General features: G+C 38.8%; 1 protein-coding gene across 2 annotated transcripts in view; it reads left to right on the top strand.

Annotated features, from left to right (window-relative positions):
* The first annotated feature begins 21273 nt into the window (after positions 1-21273).
* lcor (ligand dependent nuclear receptor corepressor) overlaps positions 21274-27994 on the top strand; it is a 33553-nt gene continuing 26832 nt past the window's right edge. Inside the window, exon 1 of one of the 2 annotated variants that reach the window (XM_056260561.1) lies at positions 21274-21420. In XM_056260561.1, the coding sequence (XP_056116536.1) occupies positions 21324-21420 (97 nt within the window). In that variant the 5' untranslated portion in view covers positions 21274-21323. The remainder of the gene's footprint in view (positions 21421-27994) is intronic. The other variant, XM_056260560.1, reaches the window with a different exon arrangement.

Genomic DNA, 27994 nt, shown 5'->3' with positions numbered 1-27994 from the left:
TGTTTAATTATTCTTTTTGTGATTTTCTCATGAGATTTTCTCTTGAAAGAAATTTCTTCCATTCTGGATGTTTAATGTTGTGTGCCGAGGATTTATAAACAAAACTGTTCATTCAATTTTTGCATAGTTTTATAGTTTTAATGATTATTTTCTAGCATCACAGTAATGTTTCTCTATACATGGTGCAACACATCTTTAAAAGCCATTCCCGATGTGACATTACGTTTTATACTGTATTTACTGTATTCACTCTCGAATTGCTAGATGTAGATGGACTTCAAAATTTAACATGCAACTGTATTTTGAAAAATACAGTATGAAATACTTATTTGAGTAAGAGAGGAAACAATACTTTCAATATTTTCTTTTAGAAACGGAACACTTTTTTTTTATGATTTCAATTGGACAATATTATGTTGTTTTGAAGCAAAAAAAGCTTTGCATATTTTGAAAGTACAATATTTTTTATTCATCCACCCACTCTCCAAACCACTTAATATCTGTCGGATTACGGGACAATATTATTAAATCCTTATATTTACATTAAAACAAAATTTTCAATACTTTTAAATACAATATTTGGGAAACCAAACAGTATTTTGTTTTAATAATGCATCAGAGGGTTCATGTGCGACCACAAGTGGGCGCTCTACACCACAAACCAGCGTTTAAATTGTCTTATGAGGTGCAAACCTGTGATCTTTTTTAAAGATATAAAGAATACAGAGCATTGGTATGTAAGTCATACATCTCTAAATGGTAGATTGTTGGAGGATGAGAGAGATAGAGAGAGAAAAGTATTGCTACATCTTTTGACTCTTGCTGGGAGCAAAATGACAAGAAACTCTAGACAGAGAGCAGTCATTATCCCCTCTCTTTACCTCATTCTCAGTCTATTTAGAGAGCTGTTGTTCTGACATTTCAGCTTTTTTTTCACTGTAAATTTCTTGTCTGACTGTCCTTGTTGCCAAAGCTTATATGAACTATTCTTTTCTTCTCCCGTCTCCTCAACCATTTCTACAGCACGTCTCCTCACCCAAGGCAATGCGTTGACCTCGAGACAACACCAACACATTACCCTCTCAGTCATTAATGCAGTGGTAATGAAGAAAGATGTTTTAAAGGTATTCATATCACTCTTCATCCTCCTGACCCGTATGCGTCTGCTGTGCTTTCAGCCCGAACCCTTCGTGGAGGTGCCCACATGATGAACTAGTGCCTCAGGCAAAGCCTCGTTTCTTCTGACAATCTCTAACATTTAGATTTGTAGGCCTCAACAATCAGACTCAAACCCGGTCTAATGTTGAAGTTGATTCCCACAGTGTTTCTCCTTAGGTTACTGGTAGGGTTACATAGGCAGAACACAGACTTCCATACTCGTATTATACTTTGGTCAGAAATGAAAAGCTGCCAAAGATTTAACTGAACACAGAGGGGAAATATAATGTGCAAAATGTGTCAAAAACACAAAAACAAAACACATCTTGGTCTCGATCTATCAAAAAAAACAAAACAAAAAAAAGACCCTAATGAAAAAAAAACGATACCATTTTAAATACATTTAAGTATAGTACAAAACATTAACATATTTACTGGCATGTCGCTTGAGACTAACTCATATAGATATTATAATTAAACTTTATTTGGAGTACTTTATTGCACAATGCACATTTATTAATATTAAGTTTTTAACATCACTATTAGTAAGGATAGAATGATGATCACTGTATAATAACAGTCTTTAAATGCAAGTTATTTAAAGAAAGTATTCCATTTTAGCACAATCAAATATACGTATCTTTAAATATTTTTAAAGACAAACTAGATATCTTTAGTTGGACATCAGCACTAATGAAACAAATAAAGTGCATTAAGTATAACAGTAGTTGTTCCAATTTAGCAGACTTCAAGTAAATCAATTTAGCAAACCAAAAGTACAATATGTAAATGTATTTGTTGTATACTTATAAATGTACTTCAAATACGTACATGTTGGTATTTTTATTTTTAACTAGGGGATAGAATTGGCAATATATATTTCAGTCCCTGAACAAAGAATATATTTTGAATGTCAGGTAAAGGCTGAACAGTTCTGGATATTTCAATATTTTGCCATGGCAACAGGCCCTGCGCTTGGAACAGGCGAAATTGTTGCAGCACTTCACATACTGCAGCATTGCGAGGTGATGCAAATTAAGGAGACTACAAATGTCCCTATGTCAACAGAGCAGGTGGTGAGGTGAAAGTCCATTTTAAACACAACCTAAAACAAGTTTTGTGATGATAGGAAGATGTAAAGGGGCACTGGCCTATGGACATCAAGTGAAATGTTAAATAAATTCACTCTGGTTATGTGCTCACTTGCAGACGCATAATTATCCATACAATTATGAAGCAAAACAAACTTTCAATATTATTACTGGCTATCGTATTTGCTTATGTTTTAATCTATAATTTTACTTTGCAAACGTCTTAAAGGCTTAAAATCAGTCAACCTTCATATACAAAATAAAGTTTCCAAAAAAGTTATGGAACTAAAAATATCACTATCTGCTCTCAAGTTGTCTAATTAGAAGGTTGGTGTATATTAGTTAAATGTTTTCCTTTGGTTTTCTTTCTTTTTTTATTAAAAATGTTCGCCTGTAGTTATCTTAAGAACTGTTAAACAGTAGCCTAAAATATCTCTGTTTATATGTTAGGATGTGGTTTTTATATAAGCTTTAGTTACCAACACCGTTCTGCTTGCTGTGACTGAAATACCTTCGTCAGCCAAAGCGCCTTGCACTGGACACTAATTAATTAACAAATGATTTACCTAATTAGTCGTTTAGCGGATGCTTTTATGCATAGTGACACTGAATGTAACAGTTAGTACAGGAAGAGTCCCCCTGGAGCAACCTGGGGTTAAGTGCCTTGCTCAATGGTGCAATGCTTACTGGATCATCCTTGAGGAGTTTGAACCTACAAGCCTTTCAGATACCAACCCAGAGATTTAACCACTACTAGGCCACAGCACGCACATTCATCAAACACAATGGCCCGTGGACACACTGGATCTCTCTGCTGAAGTAAACATTATTATCCACCTGTTAAACCACCAGAGCTGTTTATTTCTGTCAAAACTGGCATAATTGTTTCTTGATGGCTTATTTCCTACTTGGATAAAATCTCCTCTCATATCTCTAATGGCTAACCCACACTTTCACCACTGGAGTCCCACAGGGTTCAGTATTGAGTCCGCTTCTAGTCTCCAAATCTGTTCACAATATTGCTCAGTAATTTCACCAAAATGTCTCCGCCTTTGCAATCTGAGAAAAGATCTCAGCATGCCGATCTGATATATCAACCTGGTTGACTACTATCACGAGGCTGACATGATTCTCTCAAATGTGAACACCATGCACAACATCCTACAAATCCTTACTTGTGCGCTTGTTAATAAAAAAGATTCTGAATTACAAATGTAACATTTCTGAGGTAGTAGTAAGTCATGAAAACCTTCCCGCACACAATGTCCTTCGATTAAGAGAAAATCTGCTAAAGTAAATGTCTGAGGTATCACACAATCTGAAACAAACATGCTTATTTACTCTACATGATAATCAGGAACTGAAATGAAACCAGACTAGATCAGTTCTGTAATATTCAATGAATTTAGACCCCAAAATGTGAGCTTTCTCATGTCACAACTCACTGCATCGCTACACTGTCAAGAAGAGTGAACTTATCTTTCATTGCTTGGATGGACTGCTAAATTTAACACACTAAAAAGAATCTAAATAATCAATATAAATAACTGAAAGTGACAAGGAAAGTAGCAGTATGAATAAAAGCAGTAAACATTAAAACAAATAGTAATTTGCATAATATATTCATGCCGTGGTGCATTACTGAGAGCTCAAGTACCGCATCTATCACAGTATTTTTGTCCACAGATTCCACACCTCGCACAAAATGCCCTCCTTCAACAGACTTTGAGTCTTAGTGCTTAAATTATCACAGTACAAGCATGACAGAGACACAGATTATCAAAAGGACATTAGTAAAAATAAATGCAATTAGTCTGCAAACTAACTAAACTAACCTTTCTGGAAAGGCTGCTCTTTAAGTGGTCTGTATTTTGTACTTTTTAAAATATATTTTTTTGAAGTCTTTTAGTTCTATTCTTTCCTAAAAATTCTAGTTGTAATTCATGAGGAAAACACTCTTCTACCCAATTGCAATATTCACAGGTTCAGATCAAAAACATTTTGTCTTTCTGCATCTGTAATATGTATAGCATAAAAATATGTATACATTGCAGACAAAATGCCTGCAGTTAAAGAAAAAACAGGCATGTTATTTTCAGGGGTTGTTCTCCAAAAGAAGGCAAACTCAATTGTGAAAGGGTTCAAATGTAATACATTAAGTCTTTATGTCAGTTCACTTAAGATGCATTTATTTGTGATCATGCTGCTGAGTGAGATGATGGGTCATGATTATGATGTTTCCCTGTAGATATGTGGTACAAAAAAAGATGTGTGACAAAAGATACAGTTTAGATGAAATATCTAACACAATAAGTTTTCTTGGATTGAATACTGGTAATAGTGGACATATTATGAATTGAAGTACTGCATTTATTGGGAACACTTTATTTTGATGGTCCCTTTGACACATTCTGTTGACTATAAGTAACTTTGCAACTACATGTCTACTAACTCTCATTAGAGTATTAGTAGACTCTCTGCTTAATATCTGCTAACTCTTTATTGTGATGGTCCTCTAACAGACAACTTACTGACTATAAGTAACTTTGCAACTACATGTCAACTTATTCTAACCCTAAACCTACCAGTCTATTAATACTCTAATGAGAGTTAGTAGACATTTAGGTGCAACGTTACTTATAGTCAACAGAATGTGTCAAAGGGACCATCAAAATAAAGTGAAACTGAGTATAATTTTTTATACTCATTAGATAGGAATGAGAGTGAACCAATGAAAGCTGGAAAAAAAAACGATATGTCAGTAAGTCATAAGTCAGTGAGAAGCATAAATGAGAAGCAAGGATCTAAATGCAGCAAAAAAGATAATCCACACATGAGAAAACATGTAGGAGCAAACGCAGGGCAATGCCAACAACACGAGACAATGAACCAATAAGTAACCATAACAACCAATATAAACATACTTAGATACTATACAAATATCTTTAAAAGATTCATAATTAAGTTTTTAGCTGTGGATATGTAATAATGTTTACATTTAAGTGTTGTCAATACATCCATATTGTACGTTTAAGCATCTATCTAAACATCCAAAAAAATTACATTTTGTACCTGTAAATGTTACGTATTAATACCTACGTTTAACAACGAGACCAGGCTGAGAATTAAACTAAAACCAAAAAAAGAGTGTGCCGGGTTTTTCCCATTACATTTCATCCAAATAATGTAAGCAATTTAAACACTATTTAATATTTTAAGTGAAATGATGAAATGTTGAATGATTTTTTTAAGTTGAATTAGATGAATTTTTTTTTTTACAGTGAGGAAAGAATCAAAAAACAGTAGCCAATGTATCATTCTTAAAAAGACAGAGGGGGTACGTGTACAAAATCCTGAGTTTTGCCGTTCATTTAATTGCCCCCCCAGCAGGTAAAATGCCGTAAATACATGTCATCCAATCAAATTACCTCATCTTTCGCGGTCAAAACTGACCGCATCCACACAAGCACGGTGCATATGATAGGTTGCGTGCAGAGCATGCTGCCTTACTGCTATTCTTGGCAATGTACCTTTGTAAAAGCGAGAGGAAGGCGTGTCCCTTGCGGTCTTCCAATGAGCAAAACTCATGCCTTCGCCTCCTCAGCAGAAGATGGATCATGCTTTTTAATCCAGGTTTGTAGTTCAGGACACAACATTCTCAAAACTGTGATTATAGTCTCTGCAAACTGATGTACTGTCTTTTCTGCAGGTTTCACCCACTTGTAGAGTAAATTCTTCAACCAAATATACAATTCCTTAGGAGTTTCCTCCATCAGCACCTCCATGGAAAGAAACCACTGTCGATAGGTCTTAGCATTGATAGAATATTTCTCCAGTATTGCCTCTCTCACCTCCCCATAGTTGCTCACTTCTTCCACATCCATAGCCACATATAGGCAGCACGGGCCTTGCCAGTGAGTAGAGGAACTAGTCGAATGGCCCAATCCTCTGGAGGCCATTTGCACACGGTAGCAATTCGCTCAAAGGTAGTCAGATAATGCTCGATGTCATCCATCTCACCGAGCTGCTGCATCTTTGGCTCTTTCAATGGACCCCCAGCAGTTGGATGTCGAACTCCATCAGAATATCTCGAAAGAAGTGTCTGGGCCCTAACTCTCCCCAGGCGGTGGATTTGCAGTAATCGAAACTGATGTTGCATTGACCTCCATCTTGTTTCTTGTCGTGCATTTTCTTGTTGAACATCAAGAACTTGTCTTTCTTGTTGATCCACCAGGAATTTCTGGAACATATCAATGAGCTCACCAATGTCCTTAGAAGAAGTCTCAGAGGGAATCAGCTCAACAGCACCTCCACTAGCCCCATCGTCCTCCCCATTTTTCTCCAGGGTTCATTTGCGCTAGTGTTTCAGTAGTGCTGCCATCACACCTGAAGATTTCACACAGCAATGCTCCTCTTCTGGATTATCCCACCGCTGCCACCATAATGTGGGGACATGGCCAGAGCAAAGCAAAATGTCACTGACTTCAAAACTTGCAACAAAAAAGAACAACGAATCAAAAAGAACATAAAACAAAGACACTAAAGGTGACCCTCCTCACACGTCCCTCACCAGAACTGACTTGAAAAGACAAAATAAATCCTTTTATAATCAGAGGTTCAACCATTTCATAATAATAGGGAATTTAAATGATATGTACACATACATGAATACATAAATAAACTTAAATTAAAATACAATTCAAAATACATTAACAAAATCCCGCTCACACTGGAAAATAGACTATGCCTACACTACCCAGAATTCCTTGGGATTGCATTAAATGAGGAACAGGAAGGCCGCATTTCCTCTTAAACCCCCACCCCCGGAACCATGCTGCAGCCATGAACCCAGAGACAAAATGTGAATATAATACTAATATGGTTGATATAAATTCTAAATGAAGAAAGAAAACTCTTGGTGTCTTTTTTCATTCATCTAATGTGCACCTTAGACTAGAAAAAAATGACCAAAATCATATTTAAACAAACAGATAGACCTAGCGCCAGATGCCCCCACAGCGTTTGACTGCCACCGTGTGCTTGAGGAACTCCAAGCTGGGTTGAAACCCCCTTGCAAAGGGTGCTCTCGCTGAAGTGATAGTGGGTGCTTCTCATTTCTTATTTGTGCATCCTCGTTTCCTTTCCTCGCTTCCTTTCCTCGCGTCTCAGCTCCACCCCCTGTAGGACGCGAGGAAAGGCTGCAAGGAAAAAAATGAGGACGGAGGAATTGAATGAAAGCTTTTTTATACATTGGAATACTTGATCACTCGAGCGTCACTTCACTGCGTCATCAGCAGTGCTCAAAGGATCTGCCCTTATGTTGTTAAAGTTTGTTTATTTAAGAAATTCATAATAAATAATAATAAAGCAAGATACCTTGTTGAAATATGTGAGTTGTGTGCTTTATGTAAACTACAAAAGTAAAGTATAAATTCAAATGATTGTGACCGACGTGAAGGGGGAGGAGAATTGATACGTGCGTCATGTTTAGTCGATAAAACTCTTCCGCAAAGGGTACACCTGTGCATCCTCGCTCATAGCTCCTCTGGAAGCCTCCTCACTCCTCGATCCTCGCCTCCTCGCGGTGCAATTAGAGAATTGAGATGTCCTTCAAGATGGCTGAGCTCGATTGGTTTCCGGGTCATAGGATGGAGGACGGAGGAGCGAGGAGACGAGGAGGGATATTGAGAAGCACCCAGAGTCCACCACTGCTGGGGGTAGATCACTTAAGTCCTCCATGTCTCGTCCAGAGGCCGGACGCGGTTGCCATAAAGTGCTCCGACTCTCAGAAAGGAGGTCCTTCCTCAGAGGAATGGGCCAGGGAGGGGCTATCGAGAGGAGCACCAGTTCTGAGAACCAGGTCCGGTTGGGCCAGTGGGCCGCAACTAACAAGACCTGCTCCTCGTCCTCCCTGACCTGAAGTGTCTGTGCGAGAAGGCTCACTGGGGGAAACTCATACTTGCGTTACCAGCGCATCCGTGCCGAGGGTCCCCTTGGTCAGGGAGTATAACTACTGACAGTGGGACGTGTCCAGAGTTGCAAACAGGTCTATCTGTGCGGCTCTGAAGCGTCTTCAAATCAGCTGGACCACCTGGGGGTAGGGTCTCCATTCTCCCGGAAGCGTGTGTTGTCGTGAGAGCTCGCCGGCTGCACAATTGAGTATGTGAATGGCACGTTGTTACCTCGGATGCTTCTGACTCCAGAAGAGGAGATAGCGGGCGTATTGCGACATGCAACGGGAGTGTAGACCACCCTGGCGGTTGATGTACGCAACATCTGCAGTGTTGTCCGCCTGGACCAGCACATGCTTTCCCTGTAGCAGCGGTCTGAAATTGCGCAGGGTAAACCGTATGGCTAGCAACACAAAACAGCTTCATGCTCGTGGCACATGGCACCATAGCTTCTGTTGAGACAACAACATGACTGGACACTTGTTCTAGGGGAACAAGGTCTGACCACGGGCTGAAGGTTTAGCAACAGGCCGGTGTGATTGCCACCCGGTGTGTGCGTCGCTGCACCATAACCATATCGAGACTCGGCCGTGTAGCCAGTGCTGAAGCGGTCTCATACGAAGCAACCCGAGCGGCGTGACTGGCTGTGAATGCCATATGCCCCAGGAGCCTCTGAAACAGTTTCTGTGGAACCTCTGCTGTCCTGCCCTTGAATGAATTCAGGCAGTTCAGCACTGACTGAGCAGGCTCGTTTGTGAGACATGCTGTCATGTTGACCAAGTCCAACTCCATACTGAGAAAAGAGATTCTCTGCACGGGGGAGAGCTTGCTCTTTTCCCAGTTGACCCGAAGCCCTAGATGGCAGAGGTGCTTGAGCACCAGGTCCCTGTGTTAGCACATCTGCTCCCGTGAGTGGGGCAGGATGAGCCAGTCGTCAAGGTAGTTGAGAATGTGAACACCGTGCAATGGCTGCCTCCGCGACCTTCATGAAGACGTGAGGTGACAAGGACAGCCGGAATGGGAGGACCTTGTATTGATGTGCCCACCTCTCGAACGCAAAGCCTAGGAACGGTCAGTGTCGAGGGAGAATCGAGACATTAAAGTACGTGTACTTCAGGTTGATCGCTGCAAACCAATCTTTGGGTCAAATGCATTCGAAAATGCGTCTCTGCATTAACATCTTGAACGTGAGCTTGTCCCCGATTCAAGATGCAGAGGTCCAAGATTGGTCGTAACCCACCGCTTTTATTGGGTACAATGAGGTAAAACCCTGACTTATTATCGTCTGGAGGGACCGGCTCTATCGCGTCCTTCACCAGTAGGACTTCGATCTCCTCGCGCAGGACAGGAGCATCCTTGTCCAACACTGAGGTGTACGGGGCGCCACTGAACCTGGGGGGACGGCAGGCAAACTGAATCACATAGCCGAGTCTTGATAGTCCGAATGAGCCAGCGAGATGTGCTAGGAAGTGCTAGATAAGCTTCCAGACACTGTACAAGTGGAGTCAGAGAGATGTATTATGTATAAATGAACCCGCAGTGGGGCAGCCTGGTGGTGACCGAACGTGCAGTGCAACATTTACCTGGCTCCACGATTTGGCATTGCTTTTTTACTGAAGCCAGCAGCGAAACTTCCGGGTTTGTAAAATCAACGAAACGAGTGAGTGAGTGAGTGAGTGCTGCACGCTTCCTTATATACCCGCTTCGCTGAGCGGGGTTTGCGATGCAATCTGACTCGCCAATGTCCATTGGCTTGTTTTGTTTACACTCAAAAGTGATTGGGCTCTCCGGTGAGATCACAATTCGTCAGTCACCTGACATAACTTAGAACGTGATAGGGAACCATTTTTGGTTCCCCAAAGAACCTTTCAGTTCACCCAAAAATGAAAATTAGCCCATGATTTACTCACCCTGAAGCCATCCTAGGTGTATATGGCAACTTCTTTCAGACAAGTACAATCGGAGTTATATTAAAAAATGTCCTGTCTCCTCCAAGCTTTATAATGGGAGTGAATGGCTGGAGAAAATTTGAAGCCCAAAAGAGTGCATGTGCATCCATCCATTACTGTATAAAGTAATCCATACGGCTCCAGGGGGTTAATAAAGGCCGTCTGAAGTGAAGCGATGCGTTTGTGTAAGGAAAATACCCATGTTTAAAACTTTATAAACTATAATCACTAGCTTCCGACAGACGGCCGTACGCATCGATGTACGGTGGAAGACTAACCCCTGACCCGACGTACTGACAATCCGGAAGCTCAGAGAAAAGAGCAAAACAAAACACGTACTCAACTTGTGTAGTATGCGTACGGTCGTCTGGCAGAGGCTAGTTATTTTAGACAATTTTAGTAGATCATGGGTGAACTATCCCTTTAACAGTTCTTTAAAAGAACCATTTTTTAGTTCTTTAAAAGAACCACTTGGTTCTTTTTAAAAGAACCAAGTGTAAAATGTGAAAGGTTTTTCAATCCATCAATCCAATAAAGAAGTATTAGAAAATATTATTACATATTATTATTATTATTACAAATAGTGCCCACTTCTGTGTGTAATATATTTCACAGCCCTGTTCACGGTGGCTTTTCAGCACTGCATATTTTGGATTTCTCCCTAATCTAACCTGATTCAACTCAAAAGCTTGTTAGGCTCCAGTCTCCTGTGCTGGAGGATCTCCCATGGGAGTGTGTGTGCTGTCGCCAGAGGGTATAGGGTACAGAGGAATAGTGTTTTTCCAGCACATGGGTTACTATAACCATTGTGACATAAGGGAGACAGTTGGATAGACCTAAATTATAATGGGAAATTTCACAAAAATAACAAATTCACTTTTCAAAATTAGTTAGAAAGGAGTCTCTTCTGCTCATCAAGGACATGTATTTGATTAAAAAAAAATACATTAAAGACAGTAATGTGTTGAAATATCATTACAATTTTAAATAGATGTGTTTTATTTGAATTTAAATATTAAAATTAAATGTATTCCTGTGGATCTAAGCTGAACTTTCAGCATCATTTCTCCAGTCGTCAGTGTCACATGATCCTTCAGAAATCCTTACAACATGCGGATTTACTGAAACATTTCTGATTATCAATGTTGAAAACATGTTGTGCTGCTTAATATTGATCTGGAAATGGTGATAGTTTATTTTCTGGATTCGTTGATGCGCAGAAGGTTCGCCAGGTCGATGCACTGGTGGTTAGGCGTTCCTCCTTGATACTGTATACAACTGTATAACACTGTCAATCGATAGCCACAGCATTTACATAAATTTAAACTCTGCTCAACTGCCACATTGTTCATACATACTCAAATCAGCGACTCTCCTTTAAAATGAATTGCGGCATGCCTTCAGAATTACATACATTCCTCAATCCTGTTCATGACATACTGGAGTGCAGATCTCTATTCAATTCGTGTTCCTGCACACGTTCACTCAAAATCACACATAAAGGCTGTCGAACAGCCTGCACTTCAGATTAAATCTGCATCATGCTTACCATTACTAAAAACTCACTTTTTTTCACTGGCTTTAAATATATCGGCAGCATTTTATGTATGACTTCTGTCTTCTTTAATGTTATTTGATCAATGTTTTATGATGTATTGTAAAGCACGTTGTTCAGCTGTTGCTGTATAAATAAACGGCGACTTTGACATATTCTGTCTAAGTGTAAGTCTACAAACGGCATGCCAATCCGCAGGCCTCAGTGTGTGAGGATTTGAGTGAAGGGGAGGGAGGGAGCTATTGCTTTTTTTTTGTGCCAGCTAATGGTTTACTAAATTAGGCTCCCCATCTGTCGGCTCTTACAGAGCTATACCTATTCCCTAATCTAGAAGGCATTCTTAGCCAGGAGATTTCGTAGGGAGTGGGGAGAAGGGCATAACCCTTGGTTTTAGAGAATGTTTTTGATTGCTTTTTTTGGACTACGTTATTTTTTTTTCTGTTTGAATGCTTAAGGAGGAAGGGAGAATAAACAGACCTTTTGTTTGGCAAAATTACTGCAGGATTAGTGTATATAATTAAAACAGTGACATACTGTATATATTGTGTTGCAGTTATTGTTGTGCACAGAATCAGGGAAAATACAATTTATGTTTTTAATTTCTAGCAAAGCCTCTAGATATATACATTGTTCTGTGCCGTACTCAACGTCAAGCCAATACCAAGTGACAGTTGCCAGATAATTAGCTGAATTTGTGTGGATTTTGTGTCAATATAGCTTTGATGCCTGTACGTGAAGAACGAGAATTTGCAAATGACCCAATTATTTTTTAAGAAGGCACTTTCAGGTGTACCTTTTACTCACAGGATCTATCATCATTGTGCACATCAGACTGTACATTTGCTTAGCTTTGACAACTTTTCAAGCACTTCTTTAAATCAAAATTGGGTTACGGTGGTTTCAAACACAGTTACTTATATCTAAAGATGGCATAATAACTACAAAATCACATCCAGAATTGCAACTTTTCCCAATTGCATTTAAAAACTCAGTGTTATTTATTAATGTTTGGTTTGGTTCGTAATTATTATTTTTTAATTATATTAATTATATAATATTACTATATTATAGTTTGGTGTAGCTTCTGTGTAGATTTTGTTATAAATACAAAAGAAAGTACAATTTTTTCATCAAGAAAATCCAAGAAGGTTTTATTGTAGCAATTAGCAGTACAGAGTCCACGGTCTGTTTCTTTTATTGAATTTAAGTTAATTAGACTCCCGCTGTTCGGCTAATTACTGTAACGCACACTTGCCATGCGATATATTAGTTCTGCAGGTGCTTACAGTAATTGTTGAAAATGTGTGTGTGTTTTTTCTTTTAAAGTTTGGAAACTGAGATTTTGTCTATGAAAAGCATTGTTTTAAATAAGCTATGCAGATCAGGGGAAATGTGTCATTCTTTGTTAAAGGATTTAATAAGAAAGCATCTGCAATATCATTGCCATGATAATCGAGTTAGCTATAAAGCTATTTTTGTTGAATTTTAATGAATTAATTAGCGTGAACATAGTGTATGTAATTGATTAATTAATTTTTGTAGCAAATCATTTCCATTTATTTAAAAAATAACTTTTTGTCACAAAGTGTAAGATGTGGATGTATTCAGTGAGCAATTAATTGATTTAAATTGATTTAACTTTTACCAACTCATTAAGAGCCGGTTCAAAAGTCTTTTGTTTATAAATCAGACTGCACTCGCTCTTGCTTTTGTGTTCAGCAAATGAAGACAACTCATAATAGACCTTCCCCTGAACCTCAGATTGGGTCATTAAACCTGTGTATTTTAATAGATGTCCATCTTTCATCGGGTTTATCTTTAAAGGGTAACGTATCTTAAAGATTACAAAGATATACAAACTCGTGAAATATTATCATGGAACATAATACAGTGGGACACAATGCAGTGTTTTTAGTTAGTTTAAAATAACACAAAATGTTCAGATGTGTACGTCGTTGGGCGCAGCTGTTTTTATTTATTTATTTTCCTACCGAATAACATTTTAGGGCATATCATGAACAGAGAAACTGAAAGCTCTGACTAAAAGTTCGGTTTAACTTGAAGAAATTGTTACAGAAATATATTACTACTGATGTACAGTAGAATTTAGCAACGAAATAATAATAATAACTATCAAAACTTAATTGTTTTATGCCTTCATTTTATTGCCAGAAAATTAAAAAAAACACAACAGAATTTCTGAAGAATAAAAAACATTTCATAAAAATGAAAATTAGTTTTATTTATTAAAAAAAGTGTTGTTATGAATTAATTAGACATGCTTTTTGATTATTAAAATTTAATTAAACCATTAAGATAGAATCCAGAAAACTTAAAACAGAAAGCAGAATTTGGTTAAAAAAATATATATAAAACTGAATTTGAGAGAAAAAAAAACATCTCATAGGGCCCTAAAACATTTTTTTTTTAGTTAAATTTTCAATAAATTGTTGTTAAATTGTATACGTTTCATGATTTAAATGAATTAGACATGCTTTTTGATTGCTAAAATGTAATTTAACCATTAAAAAAAAAGAATTTGAAAAAAAAAATGAAAAGAAACATAATTTGGGGAAAAATAAAACGGATTTCATGGGGCCCTACATTTTGAAAATACAAACATGAATCTGAAAATGTTGAATGGCCTTATGAACGATTTTTTTTTCTGCTTGTGTTTCATGAATGAGGCCAATTGTCTTTATAGTATTTCGTGCTGCTCAGTCTCTTCGTGCTGAATTCAAACTGCAGGCTCACATCGGGTGAAATATCATGTTTTTGGCATCGGCGCTGAAGATTCAGCAGCTAAATAGCAGCTCAGGAAACACTAAGTAGCTTAAACAAAGCTATCAACGTTTACTTAAAATGAACGTTGAAGGCTTACACTGCATCAATATGTAATCTTTTGTATTGGCCCCTTTAACACACACACTGTGCTCTCCCAATCTCCAAAGAAACACTGTCCGTGAAGCCCCTCCCCCACTACACTGCTATTTGAACATCAGATTATCCCTAAACGCTTTGAGCGGTGTGCATGAGACAAAGCTAAGGAACGAATTAGGCAATGAGAGAGTTAAGTAATGCCGAGTTGGGTTACAACTGCTCATTTCACGGGGCCTTAAATGTTAAATGTTCAAAAATGTCTCGCCAAAGGTCATACAGTCAATGATGTTCATTAAAAACTGAATCAGAGAAAAGACACTGAACCAATCAACAGGTCAGGTCTGCATGAGGACGGGCCACAACAAATCATACATGTGCACACGCAAACAAAACTGTTTCTGTTAGTTTAACCAAACCGTTCCCCAAAAGCGTATTCAGATCACTTGTGAGTGACGGCTTTGTCTTTCGCTGTGGGACTGATGGCTTTTGTTTATGCCATACTGCAAAGAAGACCTTGAGGGTATATGGAGCCCTGGTACATATAGCGCCTCTGTGTGTGTGTGTGTGTGTGTGTGTGTGTGTGTGTGTGTGTGTGTGTGTGTGTGTGTGTGTGTGTGTGTGTGTGTGTGTGTGTGTGTGTGTGTGTGTGTGTGTGTGTGTGTGTGTGTGTGTGTGTGTGTGTGTGTGTGTGTGTGTGTGTGTGTGTGTGTGTGTGTGTGTGTGTGTGTGTGTGTGTGTGTGTTTAGCCGTCTCTACAGACGCCTGTATGAAGACTCTTTGTGATATGATCATTTAATATCAGCAGACTTTATGATTTACAACGCAACTGAGTTTTTGTTTTCCAAAAACGAATTATATTAAATATATATTCTTTCCAATTACTATTCTGACCCTGACTGGGAGAATGCACATTTTTCACATATCCGCAGTTAATTGTGAAGTCTGAATTCACGTGTAGCGTTATACAATCTCTTTTGGTCTCGTGACTTATTTCTATCAATTGAGTAAAATAAATGCTCACCCTAATCAGTATTTTCAGTGAATACATTTCAATGCGTTCCTCAAACAAAAGCTTCTTGCTTCAATGTGTTTTATATGTGCTTGCAACTCGAGTTTATTTCCTGACCTGTAAGGTACTTCAATAAACTCAAGGTTTGAGTTCAAAGTGTTTTTATTTTTTATTTTTTTTATTTAGGGCGGAGGAGAAATGTATATTGGAACAAGAGATTAAAATATTACAGCTACTTCACATTTATATACTCTATATTATGTGAATTGTTGTGCACCTCTGGGGTTTCAGGATCATTCACTTCATATGGCAACATCATGAAATGAATCTGAAAAGGGTCTCTGGGAGCCTACAGGTCCTTCTCAAAAAATTAGCATATTGTGATAAAGTTCATTATTCTCCATAATGTAATGATAAAAATTAAACTTTCATATATTTTAGATTCATTGCACACCAACTGAAATATTTCAGGTCTTTTATTGTTTTAATACTGATGATTTTGGCATACAGCTCATGAAAACCCCAAATTCCTGTCTCAAAAAATTAGCATATCATGAAAAGGGTCTCTAAACGAGCTATTAACCTAATCATCTGAATCAACTAATTAACTCTAAACACCTGCAAAAGATTCCTGAGGCCTTTAAAAACTCCCAGCCTGTTTCATTACTCAAAACCGCAATCATGGGTAAGACTGCCGACCTGATTGCTGTCCAGAAGGCCATCATTGACACCCTCAAGCAAGAGGATAAGACAGAAAGAAATTTCTGAACAAATAGGCTGTTCCCAGAGTGCTGTATCAAGGCACCTCAGTGGGAAGTCTGTGGGAAGGAAAAAGTGTGGCAAAAAACGCTGCACAACGAGAAGAGGTGACCGGACCCTGAGGAAGATTGTGGAGAAGGACCGATTCCAGACCTTGGGGGACCTGCGGAAGCAGTGGACTGAGTCTGGAGTAGAAACATCCAGAGCCACCGTGCACAGGCGTGTGCAGGAAATGGGCTACAGGTGCCGCATTCCCCAGGTCAAGCCACTTTTGAACCAGAAACAGCGGCAGAAGCGCCTGACCTGGGCTACAGAGAAGCAGCACTGGACTGTTGCTCAGTTTTGCATGTCATTCAGAAATCAAGGTGCCAGAGTCTGGAGGAAGACTGGGGAGAAGGAAATGCCAAAATGCCTGAAGTCCAGTGTCAAGTACCAACAGTCAGTGATGGTCTGGGGTGCCATGTTAGCTGCTGGTGTTGGTGCACTGTGTTTTATCAAGGGCAGGGTCAATGCAGCTAGCTATCAGGAGATTTTGGAGCACTTCATGCTTCCATCTGCTGAAAAGCTTTATGGAGATGAAGATTTCATTTTTCAGCACGAACTGGCACCTGCTCACAGTGCCAAAACCACTGGTAAATGGTTTACTGACCATGGTATTACTGTGCTCAATTGGCCTGCCAACTCTCCTGACCTGAACCCCATAGAGAATCTGTGGGATATTGTGAAGAGAAAGTTGAGAGACGCAAGACCCAACACTCTGGATGAGCTTAAGGCCGCTATCGAAGCATCCTGGGCCTCCATAACACCTCAGCAGTGCCACAGGCTGATTGCCTCCATGCCACGCCGCATTGAAGCAGTCATTTCTGCAAAAGGATTCCCGACCAAGTATTGAGTATTGAGTGCATAACTGAACATAATTATTTGAAAGTTGACTCTTTTTTTTTGTATTAAAAACACTTCTTTTATTGGTCGGATGAAATATGCAAATTTTTTTAGACAGGAATTTTGGGTTTTCATGAGCTGTATGCCAAAATCATCAGTATTAAAACAATAAAAGACCTGAAATATTTCAGTTGGTGTGCAATGAATCTAAAATATATGAAAGTTAAATTTTTATCATTACATTATGGAAAATAATGAACTTTATCACAATATGCTAATTTTTTGAGAAGGACCTGTATACTGTGTAAAGCGTCTTAGTTTAGATTTTATTTAAATGTATAGTTTTACGCATTCCTTTCCTTTTATTGCATTTTTCATGTTTGATAACCGTTCTTACTATTTACTTTTGTTGGATGGAAAAGAGCAACGTTGCTAATCATCAAATTCTCCACAAAAAAAAAAAATTATTATTATGATTAACTAGCCTATATACTGTACTGGCATTCCATTTGGAGTGAAAATTAAGCACACTATTCTCAGGTAAAAAAAGAACTTATAATGCATTTATATTTTATTCATTTCATTTGCCTTTCTTCTACCATTTCATCCTATATAACAATTGCTTCAATCATTACTGTGCACAGTAACCCATTGAAATCACATTAGGAAATCTGCAGCGCCATAGTACAATAAAAGCTGTCAGTCACTCCTAAACAGCTTACCTTTAACTGCACTGTACCTGCTATACTGCAGCATTAATTGTGAGGGAACAGATATTCCTGCTTTATTACATGACCAGAGAATCACTGCCTTAAAAAGTTAGCTAATCGATTTTACTCGATCCACTCACAGGATCTCCACTCGCATCAACTTCTGCAAGAACCAATGAGGTTCATTCTCGTGTCACGCAGCACGTTTGAGCTTCAGCAAGAACCAATGAGGTTCATTCATGTGTTACGCAGCACGTTTGAGCTTCTGCAAGAACCAATGAGGTTCATTCTCGTGTTACGCAGTAGGGGTGGGAATCTTTTACCATCTCACGATTCAATTCGATTCCGATTCTTGAGGCCACGATTCGATTCAAAATCGATTTTCGATTCAAAAAGATTTTCGATTTAAAACGATTCGATTTTATCCATAATGATTTCTAATCGGGTTTCTGATCATGATCTACTCTCATCTGCTTTGCTATACAGAATGACAAACAGAGACCAGTGTTTCCTCTAGGATTTTTTCCAGCTGTGGTGGCAGGCCCATTTCGCCAGGGGGAGGGGGCGTGGCCCATGAGTGATTGCCATTGGCCACGCCCCCTTACCCCAGGTGTTTAAACCTCCCCTAAGTATTATAACATTATAACATGAAAGGCTCGAATAAGAGCGGCAAAGCGATTATGCGCATCCCGTGCGCAGAATGATGCACTTGAAGCAACGCGAAGTCACAGCGCGCAGCGCTCCGGATTGAAAAGTTCAAAGCACAAAGCGAAGAGATTATATCTGTCTATCTATGCTTAATGTATTATATATTTGCAACAGTTTATTGAGCATTTTCTTTTAACAGTTTTAAATTTCAGTTACAGTGCGGATGAAGAACATTTCATAGCGCTCTCCAGTGCTGTAATCTAACAGACACCCGGGAGAAAGGATTATGATTTAGAAAACGCTATAACGCGACGCGCTGTGTGAATGCTGAATGGAGAATGACTGAGGAGAGATGAGTTTCCATTAACTTTAACTAACGACTTAAATATTAATTTTTACCTCACATTATGCTATTGAATGACTTTAGAAGTCTTGGAATATAGTGCGAACACTGCTTTACAATGTTTTTTATGCCTTTAGCTTAACAATTACATAATAGTATGCACATTAATATCGGACCTCACTGAGAAGCTGCAGCCGTGGCGGGATTATTTTAGGTGTGGCGGCCCGCCACGGCAGAATGAATGTAGAAGCATCATATTTAGAAGCATCAAAAGCTCTATAAAAGCATCCATATTTGCTTCCTCTGATTTGCCGCTCACGTTCAAAAACCGGCTGCGTGCATGACGTCCGGACGTCCCGTATAGGCCATAGTTACAAAAATGGAGGCGAACAGCCAGCTGATTTTATTTATTTATTAAATCGATTCTTGGACATTTCAGATCGATTCTGAATCGTTGCAAATGAGAATCTAGATTCTTCTGTGAATCGATTTTTTGTCACACCCCTATTACGCAGCACGTTTGAGCTTCTTCAAGAACCAATGAGGTTCATTCTCGTGTTACGCAGCACGTTTGAGCCTCTGCAAGAACCAATGAGGTTCATTCATGTGTTACGCAGCACGTTTGAGCTTCTGCAAGAACCAATGCGGTTCATTCTCGTGTTACGCAGCACGTTTGAGCTTCTTCAAGAACCAATGAGGTTCATTCTCGTGTTACGCAGCACGTTTGAGCTTCTTCAAGAACCAATGAGGTTCATTCATGTGTTACGCAGCACGTTTGAGCTTCAACAAGAACCAATGAGGTTCATTCTCATGTAACGCAGCACGTTTGAGCTTCAGCAAGAACCAATGAGGTTCATTCTCGTGTTACGCAGCACGTTTGAGCTTCAGCAGGAACCAATGAGGTTCATTCTCATGTAACGCAGCACGTTTGAGCTTCAGCAAGAACCAATGAGGTTCATTCTCGTGTTACGCAGCACGTTTGAGCTTCTGCAAGAACCAATGAGGTTCATTCTCGTGTTACGCAGCACGTTTGAACTTCTTCAAGAACCAATGCGGTTCATTCTCGTGTTACGCAGCACGTTTGAGCTTCTTCAAGAACCAATGAGGTTCATTCTCATGTAACGCAGCACGTTTGAGCTTCAGCAAGAACCAATGAGGTTCATTCTCATGTAACGCAGCACGTTTGAGCTTCAGCAAGAACCAATGAGGTTCATTCTCATGTAACGCAGCACGTTTGAGCTTCAGCAAGAACCAATGAGGTTCATTCTCGTGTTACGCAGCACGTTTGAGCTTCTGCAAGAACCAATGAGGTTCATTCTCGTGTTACGCAGCACGTTTGAGCTTCTGCAATAGCCAATGAGGTTCATTCTCGTGTTACACAGCACGTTTGAGCTTCAGCAAGAACCAATGAGGTTCATTCTCGTGTTACACAGCACGTTTGAGCTTCTGCAAGAACCAATGAGGTTCATTCTCGTGTTACACAGCACGTTTGAGCTTCTGCAAGAACCAATGAGGTTCATTCTCGTGTTACGCAGCACGTTTGAGCTTCTGCAAGAACCAATGAGGTTCATTCTCGTGTTACGCAGCACGTTTGAGCTTCTGCAAGAACCAATGAGGTTCATTCTCGTGTTACGCAGCACGTTTGAGCTTCAGAAAGAACCAATGAGGTTCATTCTCGTGTTACGCAGCACGTTTGAGCTTCTGCAAGAACCAATGAGGTTCATTCTCTTGTTACGCAGCACGTTTGAGCAGAAATCTCTCAGATTTAATCAAAAAGATCTTCATTTGTGTTCCGAAGATGAACGAAAGTCTGACCAGTCTTTTTTGGGTGAACTATCCTTTAATGCATTAAACATTCCTCAGAGGGACTAAGTACAAATGTAATAATTCAATTATGTTTCTGTAATGTAAATTATTTGATATTTCTATCTAAATTATAGGGTATTATTAAAATATTGACAATGTATTTGTATTGTTTTATATATTATTTATCAACATATGAAATACACAATAAATGACAAGGATCATATAAGTATTAACATATGATAACAGACAATTTTTAAATGAAGTCATCTGAATTTAAGCGAAACACGCTATAGCAAAATGTAAAGCTTCGGCATAGGCTGAATAAGATTTGGATGTGGGAGGGACATGTCAGAACCGAAGAGTGCTGCAGCAGCGAAGACCCCCCCACCCCCCTCCAGCCCTTCCCAGAGAGAGAGAGAGAGAGAGAGAGAGAGAGAGAGAGAGAGAGAGAGAGAGAGAGAGAGAGAGAGAGAGAGAGAGAGAGAGAGAGAGAGAGAGAGAGAGAGAGAGAGGGGACTGATGACGTCGACTCTGGGAAGCTCCCAGTAGAAGGTGCGCGCCCGCGGGAGGGGCCGATAGAAAATGGCGAGTCTGTGCAGAAGGCAGCAATGCACGATCGAGAGGCGCGGCTTTCGGCAGGAACTTGATTCGTGGCGGCATAAACTCATTCACTGTGTAGGTAAGCTCGTTTAACCTAACATGCAGAATTGTCCAGTACAGCTTCACGTTCCGTGAATGTGTATATTTGGTGTAGGGGACTAGTGGAAATCAATTGCCTATAGCGGCGAGCGAAGCGGCTTTTTTGTCTCGCAACGATTTTTTCTCATAGCCGCTCACCACCCGCTGGACCTTATCAAAAAAAAAAAAAAAATCGCAGTTATGAGTTTAGTTATGCGGCCGTAATATGAGCAATAATGTGTGTCAAGTGCACATTTGTTTTTATCTCGCTGTGTAATAGTTAGTGTTTTTGCCCCGACGTTATTTCTTTAAGTTATTATTTTTTTTAAGAAAATTTGGGCGATGTTTATTTATTGTAAGCAGGGCGTGTTACGTGTACAGAGGGAATTGTGCATTGACCAATCAAATGCGTTCCTTTTGCCAGTGTGCGCGCTCCCTGTTTTATTGTAGGCTACTGTATTATTTGGGGTTGGGGGAGGGCTGTGCGCGTCCCCGCCCCACTGTCATGCTGCTGCGCGCGTCCTCCCTTCCCTCAAATCATCGGCGCTGGGGGAGCGCGCTTTGCTGCAATGGGGAAATGTCAGAAAATAATTTTGTATTTTAGGGGAAGGTGGGGGGTTGACAAAGAAAATGACACTGCGCATATTGCATAGTTGTTATCGCGGCCTTGTCAAGACCAGTTCTTGCTATACTGAGCATTTTAATATAACGCCTTGATCTTAATCTGAAGATTTTTTGGCGAATATACGCTCTGATATTTGAGTCAGTTTTGATGTGTGTGGGTTTTTTTTTTTCGTTAATCGATTGCTCGCTTTGTCCGTGAACGAGACATGCCAGTGTAGCCAAAATGTCATGCAAATAACAACATTATTTGGTTTTTACGAACCCACGAGTCCCGTTTCAAAGTGTTATTTACTCATATTTGTTTCTCATTTCCAAAAATATGATGGAAAATATTGGTTTCCCGCCCCTCCCCCTAAATCTAATGTTTCATTAGCTATGTTTAATCCTTTTAAATCGCCGTATCTGATGTTATTGGGAGATTATCTATTAGGTCTTAACCTCGAGGTTTCCTCGTTTTCAACCCTAGATATGTGTTAATCTCCCTTTTAATGTCAGTCAGAAAACCCTTCGCTTTTTGGCATCTGTTAACTGCAGCTTTTGAGTAAATAGTGGTCACTCTTTATCAACCAAAACAATGTATTTCAACGACACAGTGAACCGCACAAAGTCTGATTATAATGTTGCTTAAGATATTACACATGATGCCACAATACATTTTAGATGCCACATACAAATGTGGATCTCTATGAATGGTAAAGCTTTCTTTGTGAACTTTGCTCTATGTTTGTTCAACATCTACATCATATCAAATATGATACACTTCTTTGTTTAAAATGTCAGTGAAACCTGCTTAGTTATCTCATGATATGAGGAAAAATCTCCCAATCTGTATCAAAATGCCTGTTTCAGGAAGTATCAAGGCACTGAGGTTATGTTGGTTGGATTCATTGCTCTTCTGTTCTTAAATATGAAAGATATTTGGCAGTGAGCCATTAAAGGGTTGGTTCATCCAAAAATGAAAATTGTCCCATGATTTCCTTACCCTCAAGCCATCTTAGGTGTATATGACTTTCAGCCAAATGTTATCTGAGTTATATATTAAGTAATATCCTGGCTCTTCAAAGCTTTATAATGGGAGTGAATGGTAGAAGATATTTTGAAGCCCAAAAAAGCACATCCATCCATCATAAATAAAAGTAATCCATACGGCTCCAGGGGGGTAATAAAGGCCTTCTGAAGCACAGCCATGCGTTTGTGTAAGAAAGATATCCATATTATAACTTTATACAATATAATCACTGGCTTCCGGACCGGTAACGGCAGATGATTGACCTCTGACCCGACGCATGAAGAGTGACCTCTGACCCGACGCATGACGTATTGACAAACTCGGAAGTGTTACCGGAAGCCAGTGATTATATTTTTCTTACAAAAACGCAATCGCTTTGCTTCAGAAGGCCTTTATTAACCCCCTGGAGTCGTATATATTACTTTTATGATGGATGGATGCGCTTTTTTGGAGCTTCAAAATCTTGAAGCGTTACTTCCATTACAGTATAAAGCCTGGAAGAGCCAGGATATTTTTTAATATAACTCTGATTGTGTTTGGCTGAAATAATAAAGTCATATTCACCAAGGATGGCTTGAGGGTGAGGATATTATGGGATCATTTTCATTTTTGGGTGAACTATCCCTTTAATCGTTACCTTACAAATCATGGAAATTTCTATAGTTAATACATATTTGTTCCTGTTATATTCTGCTCAAAAATATTGTATAAAATTGTTTCTTTGAGAGTACAATCTCTATGAATTTTTAAAAAAATCCTTCTAGTAATCACAAATGACTATGTTATGGGGAAATGATTATTGTGTGGGAACTCTATTTTAAATATAATTGCTGTGTTTAAGGCTTAAAGATTTGCTTCTTGTGTCTTGTGCTGTGTAGTTATTCTGTCCATCATAAGAGATTAATTCCAAGTACATTTTGAGGAAATCTAGGCTGAATATTTTGGGCTTAGCCTATTGAAAATTTGCAGTGAATTCATAACGAGAGCTTAGCTTTATCATGTGTTTTTAGAGGTAAAAAGTAACCAAAGCCAGTAATCTCCCACCGTATTTCTGAAATCTAGAAGTGTGTAAAAGTTGATTCACACCTTCATGACGAGATTTTTCTCCCGAGCTCTGGTGATAACGCTTTAGGGAGCATCATAAATCATTTCCTCAAACTTTTTTTTCCAGGGTCAAAGTTCCAAAATCCAAACTCTATTGTTGCTAACACACTGTCCTGCATTCCAGCACTGCTAGAAGTTGCAGCGTTTAGAAACACGATTTTATTTCATTGCAAACCAGTTTATGATGGTGAATTTGGACTGTCGGTATCATATTTTATCAAGCATTTCTTTTTCCGTTTCGGTTTGTGGTCTGATACTAAATCACCCTCTGTGATGTAACATGGAGTATTATGTTTCCTACAGGCTAGCTTTTCCTGTTTGTTATTAGTAACTTTTAGACAGCCTTGCATTATGGGTACAGCAGTGGTTCTCAAACTGATGGAACGGATTGCCTAAAATGGTTAATAACCTGATTAAAAATTACTCTTGATAATCATAAATTCATAATAATTGACGAAAATGACCAACATTGAATTTACCGTCAAATTCATTAACTCGTAACTGTTATTCATTTTATGATAAGCATTTCAGTCATTTTCATTTACTTGAAGTAACAGTCCATTATGAGACTCCTGGATAGGATTCGGGGTCTGTCATGGATGTTTCATTTGGTTAAGGTGCCTGTGTTTTAATAAGCCAAATTTATTCCATCTGCTGTTTATTTTCACCCCCGGCAAACAGTTTATCCACACACGGACCCGACGCTCCAGTGCCAAACCTGACCTCGGCTTTCCCTGGCTTTTCGGACTCTCTCTGTGTGAATTTGTCGGTACACATTTGGTGTCATGCACGAGAGCGTCACAAATTCAAACAAAACTGAAGGTCAAAGCTGCTTGCTGTGAGAACCATTACCATCAGGAAAAATGTCACTTTTTATTTTTATCTCTAGTCATCATCTACCTCCCCCTCTCTCTTCGAAAGCTTCCCTATGCGTCCGCCTTCCCTCTCTTTTCATCAAAGATCAGCAACAACCTTATGGCCAATTATGTTTCTTGCAACATTTCTCTCAGATATAAGGCTATTTTGGATATTCCTTTGACATTTTATCTATGCCTTAGTCTCCAGTTTTGGTCTAGTCCATACTAGATAGATAATATACTAGTGCTTTTAAGTTCCTGTAGTTCTTCTCAAATATATTATTGGTTGACATGATAATCATGCATTGTTGGTTTTGGTGGTTTGAGAATCGTTTCGGCACATATTGAGAGCGACTTTATACCTGTATTTTTCTAGCTTGACCGTGATACGTTTCTAGCAGCTCTTGAACATCCACCCCCAACTGAAGAGGTTGTTAAAGAAGCGTCTGGAGCTATTTGACGACAGTTTCCAGCAGATTTAATTGGTATGTAGGCTGCAAGAAGGTGCATTGATTCAAGTTGCGTTCGTTTTGACCACCGCTGAAAATCAACAGCATTTTAAATTGATTTAAAAAAAAATTGTTATCTGAATTATGTATGGATCTTTTTCTCTGTGGAGATGTTGAGATGCTGCATATAGGGATAATACTGCATGGAATTTTTTATTACTTTTTTTTAAATAGTTATGCTCCAAAAAACATAGGTTAGTTGCATTATTCAATGAAATATACATTTACTGTTAACTAATAAGTTAAACTAAATCATTTTTTTTAAAGTTGGCCAAATGAAAGACATGTTTTGTTTGCACCGGTTTATAATCACAATAGTAACTGTGATTATTTTACAGTGGCGCAGCTAAGGAACTAAAACATTGATTCTTCATGATTTCAGCATGCGGCGTGTGTTATCGAGTTTACAGCTACGGTTTCCATCACAGCTTTGAAGCTGTCAGGGCTTCACTAAACCATGTAAACTACTTTAAATGTACTATAGCACACTCCCACAGAGATAATACTTTTGGTTTTTCCACTGGATTTTTCTCAACAGTTCGGATCTTAAATATGCCAGGCTTCTGTGCCTAAGTATTTTGACATCTGGGAAGTCTTTTTCCATTATTATTTCCTTTAAAACCCCAGGGATTCTCATTCTGTCAAAGGACATCTAGATTAAATCCGTACTTTATCCCAATTCTGACTTTTCCGACTCCTCATTTCATGCAAATCCTGTTCATTTATTTATTTATTTATTTATTTTGGTCATGTACATAGTGATTTTTTTTATTAAAGGCACAATATGTAAGATTTTTGGATTCACTAAACCACTGGAACAGTGTTATGTTTCGTTGACATTATCTCATATCCGCATTACCCTAGATTTTACTTCCGTAGAAATCATGGAAAAACCAAAGACGCTTTAATAAATATTGTTTTTTATAGCAACTGCTTGGATTCATGAATTGACGGAAAACGAATCATTGTTTTATAGCTCAACACAGTAGTGTTATAACAACTTTCAACACACTCAAATGTATTTTAGTATGATTGTTTTGACCAAGTCAAACACCGCTGCGTTACTCCACGATTTTAATTTGTCAAATAAAATGGCCAGTATGAGTAGCAATTAAGCACTTAACCCTCTGGGGACTAAGCCCTTTTTGGTCCGTTTTCTCTATTTTTACATTTGGGCTTATAAACCATATGTAATGGAGATGGAACACTATGTGTTTGGCATCTATGGATTCAGAAGACCCTAAACTAACATAAGCATGCATGTAATGTGTTTATAAAGGAAGTATGAGTGAAAAATGTACAATAAACTAGAGAATTTCAAAAACGGAAATTAGATTTTTGTCATTTATTTCTGAAAATCACACATCACACAACAATAGTTAACAGTTTTTGAACAAAAAATATATTTGTCAAAGCCTTTGCTTGACAGACATGTGTAATTGTTAAATAAAATGTGTAAAGAACAATGAAAAATTTAACTTTATTTACAAATAGTCCTAGGCGTTTTTCTTAGGAATGCTTAGAATTTTCTAAGCAATGCTTTCTCCTCGTCACTCTCCAGTAATTGTTCCAGAGCTTGTTCCACCGTAAATCTTTACTGCTTGCCATCATAAAAGTGCTAAAACAATAAATAATGTTATAATTGTATGTATATAAATATATATATTATAATTGTTCTCTTATATTTCTCTGATAATCCGCTCCGTAAGCCTCCGTTCGCTCTCTCTCCTTCTCTCCATTCACCGCTGTTTGCGTCATATCCCTAACTATATAGTACCACCCCTTCCAAGGCTACAGAGTCCTCTGATTTGCTAGATACGTCATGGTAACCTTCCTCTGATTGGATAATCTTTCCATTGGTTGTTGCTTGCGGAATCTGCCAAACAACATCGATTTCATTGGCCCTTTACATAGTGGTATTGCGCAACAAGGAAGTGTGTATATTTACAAGCCGGGTGAGTTATCACTGTTTTCAGCAGAATCTGAGGAAGACGGTAAAAAAGACCGCACCTCTCTATCATTAATAGTTTTTAAGATATTTACACATTTGTAAAAGTATGCCATTTTGGGTGGTACCGCCCAATCCGTCCCCAGAGGGTTAAGCGGTTTCATTAGAATGATAAAATAATGTGAATTTAAGTGAGCAAACGTAACAGTAACAAAATTCAAGTTCAGGAGGCAGACATTAATCGTAAAATAAACACAACCAACAAAAACAAAAGGAACGTCCAACTACGGCATATAAGTATAATAAAAACGGCAGCGTAAAATGTCCCCCGGCTTCACAGTAGCGTTCCCTTTTATACATGGTTTCTGTTTATTTTTCATTGGCTGTGAAGGCGAAGACGACAACTCCCATGATTCCACACGCCGTCATCAAGCTACGCCTTTGTTATTGTTTTGAATAAGCGACCTCTGGCGGCGAAACTTACACACTGTGCCTTTTAGTAGATCAGTTGGTATTTTGGATGT

Source organism: Rhinichthys klamathensis, unplaced genomic scaffold (assembly GCF_029890125.1).
Source record: "Rhinichthys klamathensis goyatoka isolate OS25496 unplaced genomic scaffold, OSU_Roscu_1.1 h1tg000009l_1, whole genome shotgun sequence".
NCBI lineage: Eukaryota > Metazoa > Chordata > Actinopteri > Cypriniformes > Leuciscidae > Rhinichthys > Rhinichthys klamathensis.
This window is presented reverse-complemented; position numbering and strand designations above follow the sequence as displayed.